At 37.0% G+C, this 27472-nt stretch overlaps 1 protein-coding gene across 2 annotated transcripts; it reads right to left on the reverse strand.

Annotated features, from left to right (window-relative positions):
• On the reverse strand, positions 1-27284 carry SNAP23 (synaptosome associated protein 23). 2 transcript variants are annotated; one of them, XM_033107576.1, is made up of 9 exons: positions 27150-27284; positions 13914-14015; positions 13369-13410; positions 12879-12927; positions 12264-12381; positions 7378-7410; positions 2982-3140; positions 2101-2245; positions 1-936 (listed from the first exon to the last, which is right to left on the reverse strand). In XM_033107576.1, the coding sequence occupies exons 2-9, from the start codon at positions 13968-13970 to the stop codon at positions 871-873; spliced, it is 669 nt and encodes a 222-aa protein (XP_032963467.1). In that variant the 5' UTR covers positions 13971-14015; positions 27150-27284; the 3' UTR covers positions 1-870. The 2 variants fall into 2 exon arrangements, with proteins under 2 accessions (XP_032963467.1, XP_032963468.1); XM_033107577.1 differs by lacking the exon at positions 7378-7410 and having other exon boundaries at positions 31-936.
• Positions 27285-27472: the final 188 nt, after the last annotated feature.

Below are 27472 nucleotides of genomic sequence, written 5' to 3' on the forward strand. Positions count from 1 at the left end.
ATCTGAATTCACGTGATATACTTTGTCAAAAATTTCCAAAAAATTTTCAGCCCTGCTTTAGAGAGAAATTCTCATGTTACACATACATATTTACATTTATTTTCTTCAAAGGCTAATGACAAATTTATGAGGTTAATAGGCCTGTAATAGAACCATGATACTAATATGAAAATAAAAAGCTATTCATTTACACAAAGTGTCCCTGCATGGTGCAATATGAAATGTGATCACAAACTATTTACATATATGAATCACCAAAGTGTTCAGGAATTTAGCTCACTTTAAGAAAACTTCTATTCTTTTTTGAAGCAGAAGTTGCAAAGTTGTGATGTATAACAAAAATATTATGTATAAAAGCTCCAAAACTAAGTATTCGCCTAAGGTGGCAATAACTGCAACTTAAATTAAAAACTGAACCCAACTAAATCTTTACTGTGGCTATGCAACTTTTTGCTTTGTGGCCTGAAAGTTTTCTGAGGTAACAACCTCTTACCTCTTGCTTCTCCTTCTTGCACTCCCCCACCATGCTCCTAGCTTCCTTTTTTATGGCTGTCTTTGGCAATGCTTCCAAATCTTGAAAGCAGAAGAACCTGCTACAGTAAATGAGGGTGAAAAAACAACACTCCATATGACGTATGGAGACCAATCTAAGAGTATAAACTGAGAAAAAAAATTCTAGAAGCCTGAGCAGCAGCCTACCCTCAAGGAGGAGAGAAAATAAAAAAATAAGGGGGCTGTTACTCTTTACCCTTCTTCCACATTATCTCCTGATTAGAAGAGTGCGGAACCAAAATTTCAAACTCTGAAAGGCAATTACTTTGAAGGAAGAGCTAGGCAAGTGAATAAATGGTAAAGAAGTACAGCAGTACTTTAGCTATCAATGAGTTTCTTTGCTCTGGCATTGGCATTGTCAATACGATCTTTGTTGGTGTCAGCCTGAAAAAAAGAAAAGACATCAGCATTACTTCACAAGGTAACTTGATCTAATAAAAGTTAAATTTCATATACTTGGAGTAAACGACACACAAAATTCAGGAAGTCACATTACAAAACTCATTTTAGGCAAAAATATCAAATTCATTTGGAAAAACTTGGGAATATAAATTGACAAAGGTATAACAGAACATGCCAGTATTTCATGAATTCTATAACATTTCTGTCATAGTTTAACATGTCTGAAACTAGGGTGTACTTTATAATCAATGCCACTTCAGATGCAATGAAATATAACAAAGCTCTTCTCTGCTACAGATCTGGACCTTGTGGGAGTCCCTGGAACTGAGTCATAGAATCCCATCTGGACCTACCCGAAGTCTAATCCAGAGGGACTAAAATAAGCTTTCCCAAGATCTTTGGAACAGATGTATTACCACATCCACATCAATGTCTGAATTAAAATGATGGGTAATATGTAGCCTAAACCCACAGGATAGCAATGAAAGCATCATTACCTCAATGAAATCCATTGTAAGTGCTTGAACAGACAGCCAAGTTTAAAAACTCACCCCATCCTTCAAAGTACACTCAGATTTTAATGAAGTAACAGTAAGAATGGCTTTTAGATGTGACACATCCAAACACTGAACACAATTTCACTTTCAGTGTCTCTGACACTACATGAAGTGAAAAAAATGGCAATCCCATTTTTCCGTTACTTTTGTGTGTCTATTCCACAAGAACCATTCTGCAGAACTGATTTTACCTCCTGACTTAGGAGATAAAGATTCAATAACTTACTAATTTGTCATTTAACAAAATAAAACTCTAAAAGCTAACTTACTCACTGAGGGAAGGAAAAGCAGCAACAACAAAAATACAGTGAAAATAAAGGTTAGAGGATATTCTAAGCTTCAAATGTGAAATTTTAAATAAAACCACTTCATTCTAAGGTCTTGGTTTCAAAATGAACCAACTGTCATGCAATAGGAGAACTTAGCGTTTGTTTTTCAATGTTAGAACTGGCCGCCTTATCCAAACTCTTAACACTGGTGAGGACAGATCTTATCCTACTTTTCCCCCCCAAAGTATCTAGCACAGATACCCATTACAAAAACACTGTACTGCATGTTTCATTTTCCTATGGCATTGAGAAGCTTTTACCTTTTCTGTGATCCGCTCTATTTGTCGATTTTGAGCCTCAATTCCATTGCCCATGTCCAGGGCCATATTTTTTAGATTTCCTAGGATATTGCCCACTTGAGTCAGGTTCTCTTCCATTTCATCTTCCCTGGCATCATTAGTTATACTATCACAAAAATATAGTCAATTCAGTATCTTTCAGTATTTATAAATGGACTAAGTCTGGATTTAGTTTTCATAAAAATAAGCCACCAAAATGACTCTCAGCAAATGTTAAACTAAGGAATGTAGGGTACCATTATTGGAAACATTCTATAGTTAAAAATGGAAAGATTGACCAAAAAAAACTAAATGTCTTACAGCCATGTAAGAGAAGATTAACAAAAAACTCTAGAACAATGGTTCTCAAAATGTGATTGCTAGCATCTCCTGTTAGACACAAAAACATGCCAATTCTCACACTCCATTCCACATCTACTGAAACAGACTGGAAGTGGATCCCAACAATCTGATTTAACAAACCTCCCTACAACAGAGTTGAATAATTGCAACAGAGACCATATGGCCCACAAAGTCTGAAATATTTAATATTTCACCCTTTATAGATATAGGGATCTGGACAACCTCTGCTCTAGATGATACATTTTAAAACACATTTTCCTATTTACAGCTAACTTCAGTAATTTGAAAAGTACTGAAAAATATAAAGAAAAATTAATCCATCATTGAAGTTCAATATCCACTGTCAACATTTTGTCAGAAGGCAGATTTTTAAATGCATTTTTAAAATGGAATAAATGCTATTTTTAACTGATGAGTTAGGGTTCATGCATAACTACACTCATCCTAGGTGTGCCATCCATTTAAGAAAGGGGTAAAAATATTGGGAGGAGCTGGCATACCGATTAATGTATCCACCGCTCGCTGCTCCTGTGGTTGCTCGCTGAGGCTGACCATTTGTCACTCGGCCCGGCTGCTTAGATACTACATTGCTAGAAGAGTTGTCTCCACCATCTCCCCATGTTGCCTTATAGGCCTTACCAGCCTCAAAGTTCTTTGTCCTATATAAGAATCAGGATTGCAGGGAGACACGGAAAAGCAGGAGAGGGAGAGTTGTAATTATCAGTGCTTGTCACCTTGAGGATGACCCGCCCCATCACAAAAGCTACATACATACAGCTAGATCTAGATTATCTGTACTGCGACCCATCACAATATGGCATAAGAAAAAGGTGAATTGTGTAAGCTGACTGACATTAAAAATGTTTTTTAAAGGTTAAAATACTTCTACCAAATCTTCATTAAGCAGTTAGCAAGTAGCAAAATGCAATTATTTGATTTTTCACTTTCCCCTAACCTCTGATACTCCCCAGAAAAGAAGTTTAATGGGCACTAGGGGAAAAAATTCCTGAGGAAAGGTGTTCTGGGATACCATAAAAGGTTCCTTGGAGGCATCTAGTGGTTGATGAGGGGTGGAAGAGTAAGAAGGCTGAGGAGGCAATACTTAGACCCCAGCTGCCCACTTATTACTATGACCAGAGTAGTTCCAACTGATGTTTTTTTTAAAGTTAGAATTTTGCATTAAAACTTTAAAAAGAATTCCTTAAGAAACACACACACATCATGAAGGAAAAGCATGAATTATTTCCAAATTGAAGAGCCAATGAATAAACTATCTTGGCCACATTGGTGCCAGTTATAGACCCTTTGGTTTAGGGCTTTTTCATTTAACAGTTTAATTTTCCTAATTAAAAAAAAAAAATCCTAAATCTAGGCCTATTAGAAGTAAAAGCATGTGCTTTAGATGTAACTGATATACCCAAAAAAAATCAGCCAAAGCCAGAATTTTACCATGGAATTTACTTCTCAAACTGGCATAAATGGCAAGAAAAAGAACCTACTAAAGTGACTTTTAAATAGCTATTACAAAAAAAAAATAAATAAATAAAACTTTTTTACTGATTATTTGGCTAGGTAGTTTCACTTACACAATTTTAGATTTTTTCTATATGCAAAAACAAAGTAGTATATGGCTATAATATTAGTCTGATTTATTCCACATGTTAATGAGGAGGTATTGAAACTACAAAAACAGAGGAGAGATTTTTATGACAACAGTGGCTCCTTCCTTAATAGACATGTAAGAATTCGTTTTTGGCACACATGGAATTGGATCTTAGATCTTAATCAATTCTAGAGAAAGGGTACTACTTTTTTGGTAAGAGGCACTGAAAAGATAAATCTATGAACACTGAAGAGCTAGTTCTATAAGTACCTTTCTTGGTTCCATTTCTAAGTTCTCACAATTAATTTCCTATTTATGCTTTTATTAAGTAATCTACTTATTAATAAGCCATGTTAAATCTTTCCTGGAACAAGGTGGGATACACTTTTTTTTTAAATGAATATTTATGTATATATGTTAGTTTGGTAAAACCCATGTAAATGTATTCTTTGTTCATAAGATGGGTCTCAGGTAAAATTCTAAAGCAGAGTAATAGTTAATAAACAAAATAAACCACATAATCATTTATCAGAAAGTTCATAACCAGATGTATTAATAGAAGTGGGGCTTTTGTTAGCATGTCAGGTTGTAGAACAGGTCAAAGAGTGAAAGCTGGAATTCAAAAGTCACTAAACATTAAGACACTACATATGTTTCTGCATGTTTTAACACAGAGAGTAGACTGGGACAGGACGTGTGGGCTCTTGGTCTACCAAGAGATATATCCAAGCTCCAACCTCCTTCTCAACCTTAAGAGCGAATATTTGAAATTCCTTAAACTTTTGAGACTTCTTCCTTCCACTATTAGATATAAGGGGCATAAGATGCAAACAAACTGTTTTAACATGCTATTATGGAATGAGGTTCACTTAAGCCACAGTTTATATGCCGAGTTAGAACACCCTTGCAAATAACCTGTGTCTAAAGGCATTGTCAGGTAGCTGCCTAGCTAATAAAAGAATGTTTTAATCTAATTTGTCTTTTTTCAAAGGATCTTAAATGCTTTACAGGTAGTATTTCCCAAATTTGACTGAGCACCAGGGGAAAGTGGATGCTTGAACGCACAGGTACACAGGTTACACTCTGAAGATTCTGCTTAACAAGGATGGTGCTTTCGGTCATTTAGCTACCCAGGCAGGGAAGAGAAACACTGCTCTAAGGCACTTCCAGTCTGTTTTAGAAAGAGTATTTTCGATCACTCTAATAGTCTTAATAATTTTATATATTAGGACACTGAGGAATTAATCTGGAGGAAGCAAAGGTATACACCAGGATTTTTTTTTTTTAAGCCACAGTAAACCGACTTGAATCGTAACCCTCAACCTGTCATTCAGTAACTGTAGAACCTTAAGCAAACTTCCCTCTTTCAGCATTCTTTTCCTCACGTGTAAAACTAAGATAATAACAATAACTTAATAGTTCACAGGGCTGTGAAAAGGTTCTGTTGATAATGGAGGCAAAATTGCTCCATGTGGCATTAGACACATATTTTTATTCTTTGGATTCAACCTCAACCTGATCCTTAGCGGGCCTTTAAGTGCACAGATTACCAATCAGCATGGTTACTCTTCTAGCCCATTAACATTCCCTAGCTTTGAGAGCTACAGGGAGCTGAATATAGTTGGAATATAGCTAAAAAGACATCTAGGCTCAGACTGTTTTGGTCTACAGTAAGAAAGAATGGTTCTGATCTGCAATACAACTCTTTTGCATTAAAAAATTTATAGCCTCTGTAGGAAGAAATTAGACTTCCTGATAAAATGCTTAAGCAAGTTTGTGATAGATTTTAATACAATTAAGAACTCTTTCTGGAAAGTTAGATCTGCCTTTCAGGACTTTTTTTGTTTTTGTTTCTTTGTTGTTGTTTTTTTTGTGTTTTTGCCTGTCAGTTTTAAGGAGTCTAGTAATCTTTACTACTTTCTTTCTATATAAATCACATTAAAAAATGGCAAGTTTGAAATAAAAATTTGAAATATCCCTTAATCAATTCAAGGAGCTGATATAAAACCAGAAAACAAGTATCAGGATATGAACACAATAACCTTAACAATTTCTTTTTCTAGTTTTGGTGGTCAACATTAGTACTAACTGAATAAAAACAGCAAAAGGAAAGCCAAATATTAGCCCAAATTCCTTCCTAACAAGGAGAAAACAGATGAAATAAATACCAATTTTAATGAGTGTGTCAGTGTGTGTTGTGTGTGTGGGTGTGGGTGTGTGTACTGAGTGATCAGGCTACAGAAAAGAAAAAAAGAAGAGCAAAAAACAAGTGTAGAAATCAAGCACTTAATTTTCTAACATTTAACCATGGTACTCATAGTTCCTATAAAGATCCAAAATTAAGGAGTCAAACATTTTAATAAACAGTAGTCTGGCTAGAAGGTTAACTTCCATAAAAAATTAAGATAAGTTAGCTCTGTATTAATTCAACATAAAACCATATAAAGCTAACACATGACAAAATAGGAATTATGGAACAGATTATAACATATACAAAGGGGAGAAAAACCTTATTTTAAAAAAGAAGATACTAGATATGGTAACATTTAAAATTTATATCCCATCTTGTTCCAAATGGCATTTAAGATGACTAGATTAGGCAATTAATTCCTCAATTTGGTAGTGTTCTAAATCTTGGGGAATCCAGATCATTAGCAGCAACACTTTAATAGAGAAAATTTTGATTCTGTAATTGGAAAGGAGTAGGAAAATGTAATAGGAAACAGGATGCTGAAATCAAAGTCCTATGAAGAGAGATGGATTTAACCTGAATTCCCTTACCTTTGATCAGAACTAGAATACAGCAATTCTCTATGAAGATCAACCTATTTAAAACTTTTTAGGAAACTATAGGGATGTTATTTAGCAAAAACTTAGTTATCAGAGCCATTAGTCAAAGGGTGGTATGCTAAATTAAGATCCTTTTTGTCAAGTCCATCTTTTGGTAGACAATACCCATCAAGAACAAATTCACTTTACATTACACACCACACCACAGTTTTTAAGAGACTCCACCATTCACAAAATCCATGCACATGCACAGATAAGCCATTTGAAGCATCATCACCTTTAGATAGCAGGTTAGCAGCCCAAACTGCGCCACAAGACTGCATCTTAAAGTTCCCTTTGATCAGTTACTGAGCCCGGCTTCGGATGTTAAATCTTCATTTTTAGTAAGCAGATTAGAAAGGAAAAGATTAAGTGAGAGAGTGAAATGCAGAAGATAGTGAATGCCAGTCAAACAGAACAGAAGCAGACTCAGAGTTTTCAAAACAATGCATTTAAATTCCTGCCTGATTTCATAGAAACAACCAACATCTGAGAATCTAGATAAAAAGAAAAACAAGAAAACTATTTAAACCAGAGCACACTTCATTTTTCATAAGACTGTCTAGGTAATGATATTCTTTCCTAAAATTATGAAAATTAATATGAAAAGGCTAATACTAATGGAGAGGTTGTGAAACTTCCTCTTTCCTTAGTGATTACAGATTTCTCTTAATTCTATTTTTTGTTTGCCATTTTAATTTTTTAAAATCTTACATGTCTAACTCTCCCATTAGCCAACAAGTTTCTCAAGGACATTCAATCACCAAGTATTTATTGAGTACCTACTACATCTCGTATATCAGGTACCATGTGAAGCACAAAAAAATAGAGTACTGGTAAATAAAACAATGTCAAAGCTATGCCTTACTCTTCTTTGTATCTCCAGTGAGCAGGATGGAGGAAGCATTCAACTGTTGACTAAAATATAATTCAAAATTATTTTAACCAATCAGAGCTGAATATTTATACCTTCATATGACATAGGATTGGAATAGTATAAAACATGTAGTACCAACTTTGAAATTTCTCTAATAAGTGGTCCAGAAATACTAATTTGTCTTCAAACTATGTACCATTATGTTAACATTGTAAGCACGGACTGAAGAGAGAATAATTAAGACAGAAGAATACCTTGTCTGAGAATGGTTAAACTGGCACACCAGGCAGTTTATTATTCTGAGACTTCCCATTTTAAGCCTGTCTCCTTTTAACTCTTGTTAAATAGCATTACAACTTTTCAAAATTATTGACAAAGACAGAATTTTTAACAAGGATCTGTGCTATCTTGCTTTTAGGATTCAAACAGTACCAAGCTAACATAATGACATTTATTCACAATTTTAAAGTTTAATCCTGGTAATCTGTTTTTAAATTCTAGTAGTCCTTTCAAAAGAATTAGCTAAAGTTAAAATTCCCTTCTAACATAGGATTCTGTTAAGTAAAGCTACCTCCATGTTTTATTAAAAACAATTTGCTGACATGGCTTCAATGAATACTATCGAACAAAAGAAATCTCAAAGAACATATCTACTCAAGACATTTTCTATATAGCAATACATCTAACAATAGCAACAACAAAATGTTCATTCTTTTCTTGCCAAAGTCAAGCACTGTAGCATATAGTTAAAAGCTAGGGCTGTGCCTGGTTTTGAATATCAGTTCTTTCACTTGCTAGTGTAGCCTGTGTGTGTCTGTTTCCCCAAATGTAAAATGGTGATAGTAAGAGAATCTATTTCATAGTAAAGTTACTGTTAGGATTAACTTTAAAGTGCTCAAAATAATAAGAGCCTAAATGAATACATAGGTCCACAACTCTCATCCAAACCCTTGGATGAGAGACATGTTGAGCAGTACCATGTAATCAAATACATCAGTATTTCTGCAATGAAAAGAATTAACATTTACACTAAGTGTGATGAAGATTATAAATAGCTTCAATTCAGTTTACATTTTGTAGCCTAATTAACGAGTTGTGGTTCGACATTATGAGGGGAAAAAAACGAACCAAACCATTGGCTTTCAGTTTTTTAGATTTCGGAAAGACAGAGACTGTGGACCTGAGTTGTTATTACTACTACTAGAATTAGTATTAACTTAATATAAAGAAGACTAAGATCCTTGTGTTATGGCTATTTATATGATAAGCCTAACTGAAACTAACAGGTAAGATTAGAGATCAAAACACTGGCAGGAATGATGGCAGACACAGCTGAGAACAAGAGATACCATACAGGCGAAGGACTCAGTGATACGAAGAAGAGATGGGTGGTAGGCAATTACAATCAGACATCTTTAAATTGGAATATTACTCTCTCCTCTTCAGGGGATAACTGTTGATATAGTAACCCCTGATTTCCATCTGTTAGGAAGTGCCTTCTCCTGACCCACTGAGAAAGGGTTCTGCTGAGGTTAGAGGCTAAAAACTGCTTCAGGACCATACTCCACCTTCTCTTTCACCGGTGTCCAAGAAAATCTTGCCTCTGCTTGGCTGGCACACACAGAGAGAAATAAAATTAATACTTCTGTAGCACCATTTCCTACTTTCTATGATATGTGACCATCTTAGCATTCACTCTCTTCCTCTGGGTTCTAGGGAAGACTCTTCCTCTTTCTTTGCTCTTCTAATATCTAATCTTAAGGAAATTCATTTACCTTTTTGTTAAGCCACATTTAGGCCAGGAGCAGAAACCTTATCCTAAAAGCCATCTAGTCTTGATCCTGTCTTGCTTTATCTCCTAGGGCCTGTGATCTGTGGGCCTGAGCGGTCCCAGGGTGTGGAGCTGGAGGGCTTGGTCAGGCCCTGAAACCCTTTGTCAACGAAAACCCCCTGAAGCATTGAAGGCGGAACAGCCTCATTTACCCTTCCTCATTTACCCTACCTCATTTACCCTTCCTAGAAAACTCCACACCCCTTTTGCTTTTCCCTCTGCTCTAGCCTGACCTCCTGCAGCTTAAACACGCCAAATAAATTCTAATAGACCAATCTTGGTCTCCTGCGACTCTCATTCCTCCGGAGTCGCGGCCATGCCTACCTCTTTTCTCCTGTGTACTCTTCCCAGAGGGCACATAGAACACAGGAGAAAAGGACCAGTTTGCAAAAACATAGCTAAATACATAGTTAAAAGTTTGGATTAAAAAAATCTGTGCATTTCTAACTTATTTGCTTAATCTGTTAAACTCTGACACATCGTAGTTATTAAAATATGCACTTTGGAAAGTCATTCAAGGTCGAAAGACGTCAACAGACTTGTCTTAGAATAGAAAGCCAATGGACAAGACTAGGAAGAACACAAATCTTTTATACCTAAAACAAACACTTAAGTTGATCAACAAGCAACTTGATTTTCTCTAGTAGAAATGGCACCGAGAATGGCATCACATGAAAACACTTATCTGAAATATAACAAAAGTTCCTCCATTCCTGACTCCTTTGGGGAGTAAAAGTGCTGAGAGTCTGTAAACCTTTGTAGCCCGCTCTTGGTTGACCACACCAGCTGAGACAACTAAATGGAAATCCTAATGCAAATGAAGCTCTTTAAAAATGAATAATCTCAGCAGTAACTATAGCCATTCCAACTCCAGACACTGTCATTTCAAATAAGGATAAAGTTCAAAGTTGTTGTTTTGTTAATTAATTTTTAAAATAAAGATGAGCTTCTTCAAACCGAAGGCAAGAGAATGATTAACTCCTCCTCCTAACCTCATCTTGAAACAGGGCCTGGTTGGCTCCCCCAGTGGAAGCCTCTTCACATCCCCGGCCTCACCTTTACTTGACCTACAACCTGTAGCTTAACAATAGATGGACACCCTAAGGCTTGAGCTCTGAATGTCCCCTTTCCCATCCTGTCCCCTTTCCCATCCAGTTCCCTATTTTAGAAAATTACCCAGAAACTTATGATTAATACCCTTAGGCTTACTGATCACACTCTCTATGGTCTAGCATTCTTTCCAGGCTAATCTCATCATTGTTCTTGGGTTCCTGTCTCCACCACAGAATCACGTGGCCAGAGGGAAGGCTCCACGCAGACCCCTGAAACTACCTCGTAGCCTCTAGAGGAACGTCCAAATTTCCCCAGCTGGACTGAGAATGGGAAGGCAGCTTTTGGAGGTGTGTTAACCTGCTGCCTTCTCAGACCACTGGTGCTCTGATAATAATAAACGTTTATTCTATGACCCAACTCCTGTGTCGGGCTGAGCTGCACAGGGCAGCACCAGCCCCGGACTCATTTGGCGTCCGGTTTCAAGCTTGGTATGAATAATACAATATTTGTCAACACCATGGTGTTTGGTTTACCCTAGAATAAGCAGAGAATTTAAATATTCAAAATGGAGTCACCAAGAAGAATGAATTCCTTTCTGTTGAGCATAACTTCATACACTATATACAGTTTGAAGACTTTTCATTTCCTAGTTTACTGAGACTTCAAATCTTCAGAGTCTTCTTTGATTTTTTTCCTTCTGCATGTGTGATATACCATTAGCTGATTTAAAACAAATTCACTCTTACATTTTCCTCTTATCTCCATGATAAAGTCTTACCCTCACAGGCCTAGATTACAAAAGGTTTCTGACTAGTCTCCTGGTGTGTAGTTACATACTCCATTCCAAACCATTAACTCCTTAGTCTGGCGTTCAAGTTCCTCCACTGCCTACTTATATGTCTTAGTTTCCACTTCTCATCTATATGAACTACGCAGCTCAGGTAAGTCGAGCTTGTCTGTAATGTCTGTTCACATTAAATCTTCCATAGGAAATGCCCCCCCAGTTCTTCCACATCCATCCAAAGCCTTCTAATCACTCAGAGCCCAACTCTAGTCCTACCTCTCCTGTAAGATGTTCTCCAAACAACCTTTTTCAGTTCTGTACCCTTAGTCTTAGTCAATATCACATGATATAGACTAGATTCATACACTTTTACTTTCTTGCTATTCTTCCTTATATATCCAACCACATGGTAAGTCTTCTAAAGACAAAATCCAAGGCCTTACTCCCTTGGCCATCCCTCATGTGCCTACCACAGAATATATATTTTTGTTAATACCCCTTATTGGAAAAGAAAAGACACTAATTCCATCCTGCTTTGTATTATCCAGATGTATATTTCCCAACCATTTCATATATTACTAAAAAATGAAATTGGGACGTGAGCCAAGAATCGATCAACTTTATTAAATTTTCAGTGAATCTATCCATTTACATGAAAAGCTTGATCGGCCTAAAGGAGAACTAGCTTAAGTTGATATAACAAAGTTCCTTATTTAGGCCCAGTCACCCCTCTGATCTTATTGGGAGGCTGGGAGGGAAGATGCTTTCACTTTAATTCTTTAAAGGTCCTGATTTATCAACTCACCTATTACATGGGCAGACACAAAGGCCACAGCACTTGTTGAGTTCTGTTAAAGTCTTCTCTGCTTCTTTCATGTCTTTATTTATTTGGTCCATGCCTTCTTCTATGCGGTTTAGTTGCTCTGAGAATAAGTTGTGGAGGTTACATTTCGTGTTACCTTTACAATGCTAACTACTATAAAGTGCACTGACCAAACCAGATCCCCAGCGTTTCTATCAGTGAAGAGGCTCAAAACCCGAGGGCTATTATAAGACTGATAAAAACTAGATTGCTCAGGGCTAACTCAAACAGAATGTTTCCAAGTGCACCTATTTAAGGACTTGATTTCTGAAAAGGGTGCAAGAATATCATCATGTTTAATATACATATGAATGATGCATACAAAAACTCCTACCATCTAGCAGATACTTGGGGTATAAATGGACATTGTTGCCCTCACCTCTAACAGACAATAAACATGATAGAATTCAAATCAGAAGAAGTAAACCAATCACTCTTATCTTACAGAGGGAAGGCACTCCCAAAGGCTGAGTTGATATTTTTATACATGGCTGATTTGAAAGGGCTTTCTGGCAGGGTAAGTCAAATCAACAGTTTCTGCGAATAACTGCAACTCACCCCCTTGTTCATCCAGCATAGTAATAGTCTTGTTTCCTGCATCCTGAGACTGAAAGAAGGAAAAAGAGCTGATAGCACAACAAAACATAGCAAAAATGACAGAAACAAAAACTATGAGGCCTGACATAGCAGGAAAGAATCATTTAGAAACCAAAGTTCTCAGAGGAGTAGAGCTACAGAGAAAATTAATATCCCCAAATCAACACACTTTAACATACTAACCCCCCACCACCAAAAAAATAAAAAATAAATAAGTCACAAACTTATGGTGCATTGACCTTCCCTGTCATGTTCTAATATTGTCAATGGGAAAAACAAAAAAGGCCCGTTAGTGAATGGTTTGACAATTTCATCAATTGCTGGTTTAAAATAATAAAGGTTATTGAAACAATACCCTTCTGACTCTTCTTAATATCAATTCTAGCTTGTACTATCAGGATCTCTTCTATACAGTTTCTATATTTAACTTGATAATTAAATACTTTCTTACCTCAATGGCTAAACCCAGGATTCTCCTTGTACTTTCCAGAGACTAGAAAAAAACACAAAAGTTTTAGCATTTTAAAACATGCAGAAAAAAAAGAAAAATCTTACCACAGGCCATATTCATAACGCTACTCTATTTTTAAAGGCGGCCAACACATCAATTCCTCCCTTTAAAACAAACAAAAAAAAGAAAAGAAAATCTGGAGGGTTAAGTTTATAAAACTTGAATGTAAGCAGAAATCTAGGTATACTACACAGGTATTAGAAAGTTCTGTTAAATGTCCAGAATTCCTCAGATGTAGAGTATCTTTATTCTAAGTAACTGTTAAGTAATGATTATCTTAAAAAAAAAAAATCATACAAATTGTTTTCACTTATTCAGTTTTTTGGTGAGTTGAAAAAAATGAGCTAGTAATGACATTCTAGGACAAATGCACTTTGATATAAAGGGACTAGGAGAGGCCAAAATGGTGTTCTAAGAAGGTCCTCTTACCGTTCCACTGTGAAACTGAAAGAGAATTAGTTATTTATTCCAAATAAAACGTTTACCTCATCAGTAACCTGGTGAGCTCTCAACTGAATTTCTTCTGCTGATAGGTTATCCATGATGAATTAAAACTTGATAGGCACAGAAACTGAAATGTGGATGTTCTGTAAGAATAAGGATATAAAAAAATAAGTTTGAGCAGTGTGTGTGGACTTTTGGGATTTAGGACATTTTTCTGGAAAACGGGATAAGAGTCCGTCCATCCGTCCATCTATCCATCCACCTATTTATCTATCTATATCACAGGCAAAGAATTAAGGCTGAGAGAGCGATGCTTAAATGCTAGTACCAGAGATGAACCTAAAACTCAGGTTTCAAGACTTCTAGTAAAGTGCTGTTTCTAACAGAAAAATGGTCCCTTTACTTTGAGAAGAAAGGCATTGCTGGAAGACAAGCTTTAAGAGACTATTAAAATGAATTTCTGGTTGTACAATGTTCATTGTACACTGTTTGATTATGGAAAAGCAATACGGTGAAGAAGGCTGTTAGGTAGTATTCCATTAGTAATGTAACAAAATTCAAAGTCATGTTTCTGAAGAACACGGAAAACATTCTAAAAATGTGCCAGTTGTCCAGGCTACTTATTGGAGAAAATGAAATATTTTCATTCTTAACAAGAAAAGGGTAAAACTGATACAAAGAGCCCAGAAAAGAATTAAGGTTTTTATTAACAGTAGACTCTCCTTTTCCAATTACTGTATTGTTTGTTGTTTTAGTGAAGTCCTTAAGAAACGGAATAATTATTCTCCTACACATACCGTGTTTCCCTGAAAATAAGACTTAGCAGGACAATCTAATGCGTCTTTTGGAGCAAAAATTAATATAAGACCAGGTCTTATTTTACTATAAGACAATATAATACAATATGAGACCCGGTCTTTTATTAATTTTTGCTCCAAAAGACGCATTACAGCTGATTGTCTGGCTAGGTATTATTTTCCAGGAAACATGGTAGTAACTCAGAAAGATGTCTCATAGACATTCAAACTAAAACATAAGTAGGTGTTATTCAGTACTGTTACGTATTTGGAATCATGTGGAGTAAAAAGCAATGTATGACAGACTAGGTTGTTTTCATTACATTTGTTAGCTTTAAATTTTTGAAAACTAATTTTACCAAAACTCTTTGTCAATGATACAAAGTCTGGTTCACATTCTGGATTTACCCCCAGGGGACGTCTGGCAATGTCTGGAGACATTTTTGATTGTCACAAGTTGGGGGAGGGGTAGTGTTACTGGCATCCCTGGTAGAGGCCAGAGATGCTGCTAAATATCCTGTCATGCTCGTTGGGACAGCCCCCCACAGCAAAGAATTATCTGGCCCAAAATACAAAAAGGTTGAGAAATCCTGCCACGGAGGACACTTATTGACAAACAAGGAACCTAGTTAACTGGAAATCTACTAGACTGAACTCTTGGAGAGCAAGGGTTTTGTTTATATACTTGTATCTCTAACATCTAACAGGATCTGACAGTTGGTACTCCCGTAAATGTGTGCTGAATGAACAAATAAGTGGAAAAACAAGGTGTATTCATGAAGTATTTAAGTGGCTCTTAAAACAAAACTACATGTAACATTAGCACAAAGTCTGTAAATAACTACTAGAACGAGCAAAACTCCATATAGGTTCAAAGAGAGGCTTGAATGCAAAACCGACGACCTCTGTCAAACCTGAAGATTCCAGGAGTTCTGCTTTCTAATTATCAAAAAGATCAGATGTAGTTGACAGGTGGGTATGAAGAGTCACTCCTGGCATGGCAACGAGGTGGTTTTGAAGAACACATCCTTTCAGTGAACCCTAAGTGCTGCCTAGTACTTCATTGTTTCTTCCCTGAGCAGATGACACACAAGACAAGAAACAGACTTCTGTCAAGTTCTCACATGTTTGGCAGGCTGACATCTGGACACAGCTGCCTAAGACTTCTCTACTCCAGATTCTCGAGGGTGTTGAACACATGACTGTAGTAAATGGGAGTAAGAGAGACAAAGCAGAATTGTAAGGGGAAGGACAAAAAGAAAGAAAGAATACTCCCAAGGCTATTAGTCTTTACTAAACTGCTCAGAAGTGTCAGGCAGGGTACAGCCTAGAATTAGCTATATAGCTTTACTCATATTTATTATCTCCAGTAGTTTTTCTCATGGAATCAGGAAAAGGCTATCCAGAATGTTGGAGTAAAGAGAACTAGAGGAGGGGGAGGGGGAGGGGAAGGAAAACAAAACATCACCTGATACAAAGATCCCATTAAACTCAGTTTTCATAGGTATATATAACCTAATAGATTAAATATGTGTCATTTTTCCAGTGCCCCAGGAACTTAATATACTATGCTAATTGTGTGCCTTTGAGAGGAAAAGAATTTTTCCCAGAGCTTTCACACCTTGTCTCCTTTACTATGGTCCATTTGAGCTTACTAGAAGACTCCTGATTTACTCTTAATTTCTTTTCTATTATAAACCGTGGGGGGAATGAGGAGGAAGAAATGTTCATTGAGTACCTACTATATGTCATATACCCTACTGAGTATATAGTAAGTCTGTCATTATCTCTGTTATACCACTTTATAGATGGGGAAACTAAGGCTCAGTTTAGGTAAGTAATTTGCCCAAGGTGACTGAGTCAGTAAAAAACAGACTTAATGTCCAAGTATGGATCTACTCTGAAACGAAAGATAGCTCATGGTCTGATAAACAGTCTTACTGCTGGATTCACCTCCTCTTAACAAATAAGATGATATAAGAACTGCTAAATATCAGAAAATAGGCTAAGCACACTTCCTGGTGGCTCATTTCAAAATACTAGATGGCTTCTGTCATAGAACCATGAAATCTTATCTCTTCCACACACTCAAAGACAGTTAAATGGATGAACTAGAAAGACCAGAGTAATCATGGTTTTCAGCTGTTTTATACTTTAGAAACTGAAAAAATCTACATTAATTTAGAAAGTGAAGAGACTATTGGGAAAAAGAAATACAAAGAAAAAAGTCTTAGGAATACAAAGACAAAAGCGTTTTAGAACATAATCAACAGGAGATCTGTATGTCTTCATTGAAAAAAATGGACACAGACTCAGGAAGCAATGGAAGAAACAACACTTTAAATCACCATCTATTCCAGTGTCCTGCCAAGACCAATATAAGAATGATTTTATAAAATAATTAATTTTACACTGGAAAGCAAGGATTTTGCATTAAAATATTCTACCAAGTGAGTTTCCTGCCTTATTCTTTCTCTTAAAACAAAAAGTAATCACAATGTAAGTTGCTCCATAAGTTACATTCATAATTTATCAGTTTTGTGTTTTTTTAAAATAATTAGTACTTTATATTTATTTTTAAGGAGGGCACAGCTCACAGTGGCTCTAAGCAACTGGGCTGACTGGCCACGCCTATTACCGTATTCTTAACTGTTTGATAAAATTGGTGATTTTCATGGTAACCAATGAATTTACAACAAATGGAAACTTCTGTCCATAGCGGGCTAGCATAGTGGTGAATAGGGGGAGCTCCAGCATTTAAATTCTGGCCCCAAAATGTATTTGTCGTAGGACCTTGGGCAAGTTACCTAACCCCACTAACACGCAGTTTCTGTGTTTGTAAAACAAAGATAACAGAATCTATTCCATAGACTTTTTTAGTGGATTGAAAAAGATGCATACAAAGTGCTTAGCACAGTTCCTGAGGCAAGGCTGGTATGCAAGTGTTAGCCATTATTTTAATATTATGAGAGAAGCAGATAAAAATCGTAGGCAAAACAAAAGTAACAATTAGATATGAGTGACACCCAGGTGAATGCCATTGAAAAGGTGAAATCTGAACGTTAAAGTTGATGACACTGTCTGGATAGGTGACGCATCTGCACTATTTTCATGCCAGTCATGAGTCTGCACATGTCAAGACAGATATTAAACAGGTTTAAACTAAACCAAGTTTCCGGTTGATAGGTACTTATCTAAATAAATATACATAGCTTTGCATGTGTAAAAAATTAAAGACTGCCCTTAAATAGTCCTTTTTTCTCTGGCTAAGGCAGACAAACATAAACCACATATAAGGGTTTAGGTTATGAAGATTAGTATATAAAGTGAACAAAGTAAGACTTTAAAAAAAAATCAAATATATGCTATAATTGCCTAGGGTAAAAATATGGGTAGAAAAAGTTTGGAAGAGAATCAGCAAAATATAACCAATTGCCAGAATTAAGAGTGATTTTTCTTCTTTTCTCAATTTTCCAAATAGTAGTTACATAATTTCTAAATTTCATACATTTATTTTCATCATAAAATGATAGCTTACAACAACCAAGAAAACCGATTTATAAGACTGGAGATAACGAAGACAATAAATAAATTCTAGACCCTAATCTGTAAGCGTAAGACCAATTCTTGGCCTCTCTCGAGAAAGATCTTCCAGTTGACACATATTCACAGTTAACGTAAGTTTGCAGAAACATCACCATCCACTAACAGATGATCACCCGTTCCAAACCCTAAAAGTATAGAAATAATGCAATAGAACAATTTGTCTTAAATGTTCTGCTAGAAGATGTTTTGAGGAAAGGCCTTTGCTAAGGTTTGGCTGGGAAACATACTCACAGGAGGTGGCAGGAATGGGTTCTGACTAAGTTCTTAGCACTTTCATTGCAAAATACTAAGACGTGCATAAAAGAGGATCCCATAAGGAAGCAGAGGACCCCTAAGGAGTAGAGACGGCTCTACGCCATCTTGGTGTCCAGTCAATCTCCTGTCATGGCCGCTCATCTCTACTGTATCCTCTTTCTCTAACCATCCTTCCAATAATTAGTACCCTCAGGATTCAAAGAAAATGTATGAAATTAGAAGCCATTTAAACAGTAGTCTGTAGGATTTGCTTTAAAATAATTTGAGGGTGGGGAAATGGGTGGGAGTATAGTGGAAACAAGATTGGCCACGACTGTTGAAACTGGATGAATAATACATGGAGGATCATTATGCTACTTTCTCAACTTTTTATTATGAAAAAATTCAAACATATACAAAAGTTTTTAAAAATGGCAGCTAACTTTTTAATACTCTTTACTCACCATTTTGAAAGTCTAGATAGTGGGTAAGGGATTAAGAATCACAGTAACAACTATAACAGTTAATACTTACAAAGCACTATACATGCAAGACACTAAGTCTAAGAAATATAAAGATATATAAATATATACATACACACATTCATTTAATCCTTGCAACACTGTCTCAGTCTATTCAGGCTGCTGTAACAAAATACCACTGGACAGTTAATAAATAATATAAATCCATTTCTCAGTTCTGGAGGCTGGAAGTCCAAGATCAAAGTGTCAGCATTGGCCATGTTCCTCCTTTCTAATTTTTTTTTAAGTTAAATTTATTGGAGTGACATTGGTTAATAACATTATGTAAGTTTCGAGTGTACAATTCTATAATACATCATCTGTATACTGCACTGTGTGCTTACCACCCAAAATCTATAGTCTCCTTCCATCTGCATATATTTGACCCCCTTTACCCTCTTCATCCTCCCCCCAACCCTTTCTAATTTAAAGCTGGTGCCTTCTCACTACATCCTCACATAGTGGAAGAGGCTAGCGAGCTCTCTGGAGCCTCTTTTATATGACACTAGTGCCACTAATGAGGGCTCCACCCTCATGGCTTAAACACATTCCAAAGTCCACACCTACTAATACCATCACATCTGGGCACGAGAATCTCAACATATGAATGGGGGCAGGGAATGACACACAAACATTTAGATCATAATAGACACTATTTAATTCCATATTTTACAGATGCAGAAACTAAGGAATGGTGAGGTTAAGCAACTTTTGCAGTCACCCAGTAGAGTCAGGATCAAACCCAGGCAGAATGAATGCCCGAGTATGTGCTTTCAATTACTATTACACATATTAAAAGGAGGAGAGGAGAGAGCTACATTATTAAGTCATTCAAATCGGTAGCAGCTTTGCCCAAAACAAAGTATACACATGAAGTCTTTGCCTTCTGTTTTTCAAGTAGCAAGTCTAACTCCAGGCTTAGAACACATTTTAGAGCAGTAGTTCCCAACCCTGGCTACACATTATAATCACCTGATGAGCCTTTATAAATCTGGCAGCCCATGCGGTACCCCAGACTAATTAAATCATACTCCCTGGGGGTGGAAGCCAGACATCAGTCGCTTTTTTTTTTTTTTTAAAGCTCCCCAGGTAATTCCAATATGTAGTCAAGGTTGAAAACCATTGTTTTAGATATTTTTTTTTAATGTAGACAAGCACTAATGAATGATATCCTATGCCTGTTATAATTCTGGTACCTAATGGAGGGAAAATGTAGTATTTAACAATGGAAGACCAGAACTTAGGCTTCAAAAAGTTAAACACAGAATTACCATATGACCCAGCAACTCCATTCTTAGGTATATTAGAGAAATGAAAACATATGTCTACACAAAAACTTGTACACGAGTGTTCAAAGTTGCATTATTCGTAAGAGCCAGAAAGTAGGGAAAAAACCAAATTTCCATACAACAGAATATCATTCAGCCATATAAAGGAATGTTACATGTTATATCATGTATGAGCCTTGAAAGCATTATAGTAAGTGAACAAAGCCACATATCAAAGGCCCCATATTATATGAAATGTCCAGAATAGGCAAATCTAAAGAGACAGAAAGTAGATTAGTGGTTGCCAGGAGATGGGTATAAAAAAATGCTGATTTTTAAAAATCAAAACTTTCAAAAGATAATGTAATACACACAAGAAAATTTTAAATATTCCCACTCTGGCCTTTTTCCACTTTTACCAACCTAGAAGAAAAGCAATCTAGAAGAAAATCACAGATACAGACAAAAATACTTTAGTCTCAGTATTATTTATAATGTTAAAAAAATTGAAGTGATCTAAATAAACAATGATAGGGGATTTGACTGAATAATTATGGCATAACTACATGATAGAATGTTATGCAGCCAGTTAAAAATATTTCTGAAGATTTTATATTCTTCCATATTTAACTTTAACCAAGTATATATAATACATGGTTTGAGAAGTCAAATAGTTCTACAGCAGTTATTAGCATTCCTCTGCCCTTCCTCAAGGCAAACCAATTCCTGCTCCCAGGACCCCAGAGGCAAAAATTTCAACAATACTAGTTGTTCCAGTGTTTAACCCCACCATTCTAAATCACATGCTTATAGTGTTGTTTCTTGATATTTCAATTTTGGATATGATTCATTGACTTTCTACAATGAAGATATTTAGCTGTTATACCTCCTATCTCCTAGTTTTTATATTTATCCTCACATTATGGAGTGGCTGGATAATTAAATTCTTGGTTGGAAATCAGAAGTCCTGAAGCAGTGAAGAAATTTGCTTAACTATGGCTATCCCAATCAGATGTAGATGGCCATAAAATCCTTCCTTCCAAAATATTTATTAATCCCAAAGAACCAGGGCTCCATGAAACACCATTTGGAAAATAATAGTCTGCAGAGATTTCTGCTTAATTATCCAATTATCTGGGAAAAATATTTCTGTTTAATCCTCATCTCAGAGAATTGTCTCTGAAGAGAAATAAACCTCAGATCATCTAGTCAGTCCAACTTCTTCATGCTAAGAGAGTAAAACGCAACTAACTCTTCTGGCTCTTAGGTTGTTTTTATAATACACAAGCCTTACTGGCAGCAGGAAAGGGTAGGGGTTGGGGGTCGTCTTGGAATAGACTTGATGGTAGCTGAGGAAGAGAAAGCAGTTGTAGAGGCCCATGGTCTTAGGAAAGCAAGCCAGACCAGAGCCCAGCTGAAGAGAGCAATGACAGGCCAGGGGTATCAGAAGAGAATGTGGTGAAAACTACCACCTCGCTATGGTGACCGCCCCAAGAGAGTTAAAAACTCCCTTATGCTGACGGATGAAGAACACTGAGGAGTCAGCACTCTGCCCATCTTCAGGCTTGGCAGAAAGGGATACTAGTCCTAGAATACATCCCTCTAATTCATTTCAAACATTATTCAAGTGTCTATTATCAAGTAAGGGAACCTATTTTGATATCAAGAAAACTACTTAGTTTTCTTTTGAAATGTGTATTTTATGATACACTGTAATTAGGATACAGAAAATAAAGCAGTCTTTCTCACTGCCTCCAAACATACAGTTTTCCTTTTCATTTTTCTCAGTTTTTCAGTTGTTTTATGAACATAAATTCTGGCCCTCTGCCAGACTAAAGTCTTCTTAGCCTAAGGCTAACACCGTCTGAACTACTGTCAAGACCTTCCTAGTTAAGTTGAATATGATGTCAATTATTAGTTCTCCTGTGACTAAGCTTATTACTTCTAGATAAAGTGAAATAATTTAATAAATTTCGTTGAGTGAGCAGAATGCAGCAGTTAAAAACAAGACTCTGAGGTCAGATAGACCCTGAATTCATCCTAGCTCTGATACCCAGGCAATTTACTTGGCTTATTCAAGTCTCAGTTTCCTCATTCCTTAGGTTAACAGTTCTACCTCCCAGGGTTGTTTCAGAAATAAAATTAGTTAATGTACATAAAGTGCTTCCTACAGTGCCTAGCACAGAATAAAGATTCAGGAAATGACAATTATTAACGAACTGAGCATTTATACTCATGCTGTTGTTACGTTCTCTATCTGTGGTATCTGAATCCTGGTGTCAGAATGTTTGAGAAGCTAATCAGAAAGCTTCTAGGTGAACCTAGAATCAGAGCCCAAATACTTGGGTGTTGAATATTTTGTTCAGGTAGGATGAAGACTTGTCAATCATCCTTACCTCGCACTTGGTATCTCATGTCGTGAGTTATTAAGTGCCATTCCAGGCACCTAATGAAGTACAAGTATATGCAAAATACACCTAAGCAGCCCTTTCTTGAAGACTCTAAGGTGAATAATGGAGAATGAATGGAAGGAATGTTAGAAAGGATTACAGAGAACAAAGTAGAAATTCAGATGTGCACCATCACCTACTGGGTGAAAGAATTTAGTTTCTTTTCAGGAGTATATTTTTTGCTCTTAGATTCCATTAATATGAAACATTAAAAATGTTCATACATAAGGAAGGAAGAATGTCCACATACATACTCAAAAAGTACAGGTGCAGAGTATTTCAAAACACTCCAAATACTCTAGGTTAAGCGAAAAAGAATCCATGCTCTGGTTAGGAAATTTAATTCTTCCTGAAGGCATAGAGATGAGATGAGAGTCTTATTTGTGTTAAGGCTAGTTTCCTCCTTTTACTTCCTCACGAGTTTCCTTTCTACTTCTATGATGAGGCCTCAAAACAGTGTAAAGATAAGTGCACCACTGATTAATATCTATTAAACATCTTGGTTTCAAAGAGCACTGAAACACGATTCAAGACAGAAATCATACTGCTGAGTGAGAAAGTACCACCAAAAACCATGAACCCAAAAGACCAAAATTACACTTCAGTTTTACAGAAGCACCTATTATATTTTAATAGCTTGATGTTCAACATCTAGCTTTCAAGTCCTGGTCAACCTTGGAACTTCCACAATTTTACTCTAAATGATCAGGGTATAATCCTGAAAAGGCAGATCTAGATGTGATTATAATCAATTATATTGACCCTGTCTAAAAGAAAGGCTGTGGGAACAGAAAAGGGATGATCTATATGAAAGATAAAGAGACTCAAGAATGCAGCACTCATGTTCCAGGAAACAGAGACATACAACCGGGCAGACGTAAGTATGGTATCTGCCAGGGAGATAGTAAGTGTACGGTGGGGATGCCTGGCAAGGCTTTACCTTGCCAGAATGAAATATTCACCCAAACCACCCAAGATTTGGGGTCTGATTCCAAGTTCACCTAGAGGCTTTCTGGTTAGCATCTCATATATTCTGATATCAGGAGTCAGATGTCACAGATGGAGAACGTAAGTACTCAGGTCTCTGGAAAAGAATATCCCCCCCACAGTCGATTAAGAGTGGCATTATCGCTTACACAAAAGGCAAAACAGGGTAGTGGTTAAGTGCCCAATATTTGGAGGGATAATGGTTTCAAATCCTGACTGTTGCTTACTTAACCTCTCTGCAATTCAATTTACTCATTAAATGGTAATATAATGCTTACTTCAAATGCTGTCATAAGGACTGAGTTAATTCATGCAAAGCATGTAGAACCTTGGCTGTCATGTAGTGCTCAATAAAGCTATTATAATTTTTCATAATAATTATTAAACATCTATCATGATTTTGATTTGGGAATCAAAAGCCAAGCATGATCAACTCTAAAAAAATTGCGATTTTAGACTATCACAGGAGTGCCACAATGTAAGGCCTCAGTTATGCAGGAATATAACGTGCACGCACACACGTGCGCACAAAGGGGGCAGGGTGGCTTTAAAGTCAGACAGGAGACAGGCTGTGAAGGGCTTTGTATACTATACCAAGAAGTTTGGATTTTATTTTACAAGCAGCAAGGGGTCATCTAAAGGTAATCTCAATTGTCAAAACATTGTTAAAATAAATTTAAAACAAACTTTAAATCCAAGTTACAGAACTCAAAAATCAACAAGATGAGGGAATTCCAGAAAAATATAGTGATTAGCACTTTATATTTTAGTAGCAACACAACCTAAATTGAAATTGAAACCAAAATATCAGTGAATTTAAATGAGTGCAAATGGAACACCACCTCCACTGCCAACATTACAAAAGGAATAGTATATGCTGTTTCCTGGCTCCACAATCCACTTCCTCCAATTGTTGGAGGCACCATTTCAAATCACTACACACTATGACAAAGAAAATATCAGCCCTTGTCATCCACTCCTCTGTCAATCTACAGATCTAGAAACAAAATATGGCACTGGAATAAAAAGTTCAGCACTCTTTGGTGCGAGCAACATCATATATTGTAAATACTAACTTATATATACACAATGCAAAGTACAACTGCATTATGTATATATGCATTCTGGAAATCTGCATTCCAGATTTCCAGAATGTTTAAGAAACAAGAACCAAAGGAGGAAAAGAAAGTGCCTTAATCACAAGGGGGAAAAAAAAAAGGGCAGCTGATTTCACAGAAATGTCAAAGCGTAAACATCCTTTTCCCCTTTTGCTATTCTAATCTATTTTTATCTGGTGAAACCAAAGAAGTAAGTTTGCTAGAATTGTGTCATAACAGTGATGGCCACCACAGGGCTCAGAGCATTTTGAAGTCCATTGGCCTTAGAGTTTAGGTAGTCCAATCATCACTTTATCTTAAAAATGAGTAGATTAGGCCCAAAAGCAGTATTTTCCAAAGTGCGGAGCAAGAACAAGCTACAATTTTAGCCGTTATATAAGCACAAGTTATGTATTTAATAGCTACGTATTTACTATAATGTGTACTAGAAAAAAGTATAAAATACATCAAAACGAACATTTCACAGATTATCACTTTGGAAGATGGTAACGTTTTTAAAAAGTCTATTAAAAATACTAAGTAAAATAACACAGATACTCTTCTGAAAAACAAAATTTATGATGGTGGTATGCTTCATGTAAGTGAAATACTGACAGCTGTCCCAGGGCTTCTTGGTTGCTTGCTTCTTGGTTGAAGGTTGTGTTTTGAATGATTAGAAAATACGTGACCTATACTTAAGTGAGTTTGTTACTATGCTTAAGCTCAATTAGAAACAAACACTAAACTGCATACAGAAATTCTACTGTTTATAGGAAAGAGTGTACTACTGTTAAGAAAATAATGGCACAAGTCATTTGTATTCTGTAACTAACAGCAATTTTCTACTTCATATCCACATACCACAAGCACCTAAAAAAAAACCCCAAAAAACTCTAGAAACAGATAAATACCGTGTTTCCCCCAAAAAAGACCGGGTCTTATATTAATTTTGGCTCCATTAGGGCTTATTTTCAGGGGATGTCTTATTTTTTTCATGGACAACAATCTACATTTATTCAAATACAGTCATGTCATCTTCTTCTGGAACAGCGTGGTAACATATTAAATGCGTCCGTCTGGCTGAGGTCTTAGCTGGGGCTTATTTTCCGGGCAGGTCTGATTTTCGGGGAAACACGGTATTTAAGCTATAGGCTAAGTTATACGATCATTTTACTTGGTTTCACATGACCTGTCAAAGGAGCTTGATACTGTGAGACGAGGTGTTTCTTCTCATATTTGCTAATATTTACATAAACGTGTTCTTTCTCATTATCTCTTGCCAAAAGAATGAATGACAAATGATCACTGGATGCTTAGGCATCAATTTTGCTGGTGGCAGAAATATTATTTTTAAAATTTTACTATGAGGTATTTTAAGATTAGATCCCAAAGTATTCTAGCTAATGATGTCTCGTGAATTTCAAGTGTGGTATTTTATGGGCTAGACAAGAACGTGAGAGAACCATTTCTACTTGGCTGTATCTGCAGTAGTATTTTACTGTGACATCTTAAACGCAGTCTCATTAGGGCACAAAGACACATGGAGTAATATCCTTCTTAATTCTTGAAATATCTGCTATTAAGAAGTTACATTATTTTCAGACGCTGCCGGTATCTAAACGTCGTTCTCCCAGTCGCCTCCCTCCTCCCAAAGAGATGACAAGTAGCAAAAGGCGAAATAATACTCCCTTCTCATATTCCCCAACTCTGATGTTTTTTCGGTTTCCTCTACTATCACGTGCTTTTCCTAACACTGTGGTGACTTAAGACAATAAAAAGGACGAGGTGAAACAGCACTTTCTAGGACTTCCCCTCCACCCACTCCCCCCCCCCACTACACGAACCTCGAAGTGTGAAATTCGTTTTACCGATCCTTCTCTTCGTGAGTCTGCAGTAAAGCTGTGAGGTAATTATGCACTTTCCTGGACAGCACGGACTTTCCAATGCCATGAACCTCAGAGACCTTCTTCAAACAACTAGTTCCGAGTTACCTGATCACTGTAGTTCCCAAACAGTCTATTAACCCCTATCACAGCAACACCGTGAGGGACTGAGAGCTTACTTCAGCTTGGTTTCAAGGACGGGTCCAGAGAAATACCATCCCACCACCCTTCCTCCGCCAGCCCCTCGACAGTCTCCCGGCGCCTCGCGTCCTAGCTCCGGGCCCGACCCGCCTAGTATGGGCCAGAGCGTCCACTCTTCCCCTCATGCCCGACCCCACCAACTTTTCAACCGTCACGATATACTTTTTCTTCTTGGGACATGATCCCAATCTTCACCCCCGCCAGCTTCCATAGCTCAACTCCTAGAGACTCACCACCAAGCAGTTCCGGCACTCCTCTCCGGCCACAGCAGCTCGGACACCACCAGACCAAACTAGGAGCGGTGCCCTTCTTGCGCCTGCGCGCGTCGGCGGCCTGCGTCTGCGCACTTCTCCAGCGCCGCAGGCGCGGACACACCCCTGCAGTTGGAGCCAATCACGGTGCTGGGGGTTTAAATCTCCCTGCCACGCAGGCGGAGAGCTTAGGTACTCACCCGTTAACGGGATAATTGGAGTCCCGCCCTCAGGTGGGAAGTGCTCTTGCAACAAACATTGAGTGAGAGCAAACCGTGTGCCAGGCATTGTGCGAGATGAACGCG

Source organism: Rhinolophus ferrumequinum, chromosome 6 (genome assembly GCF_004115265.2).
Source record: "Rhinolophus ferrumequinum isolate MPI-CBG mRhiFer1 chromosome 6, mRhiFer1_v1.p, whole genome shotgun sequence".
In the NCBI taxonomy this organism is placed as follows: Eukaryota; Metazoa; Chordata; class Mammalia; order Chiroptera; family Rhinolophidae; genus Rhinolophus; species Rhinolophus ferrumequinum.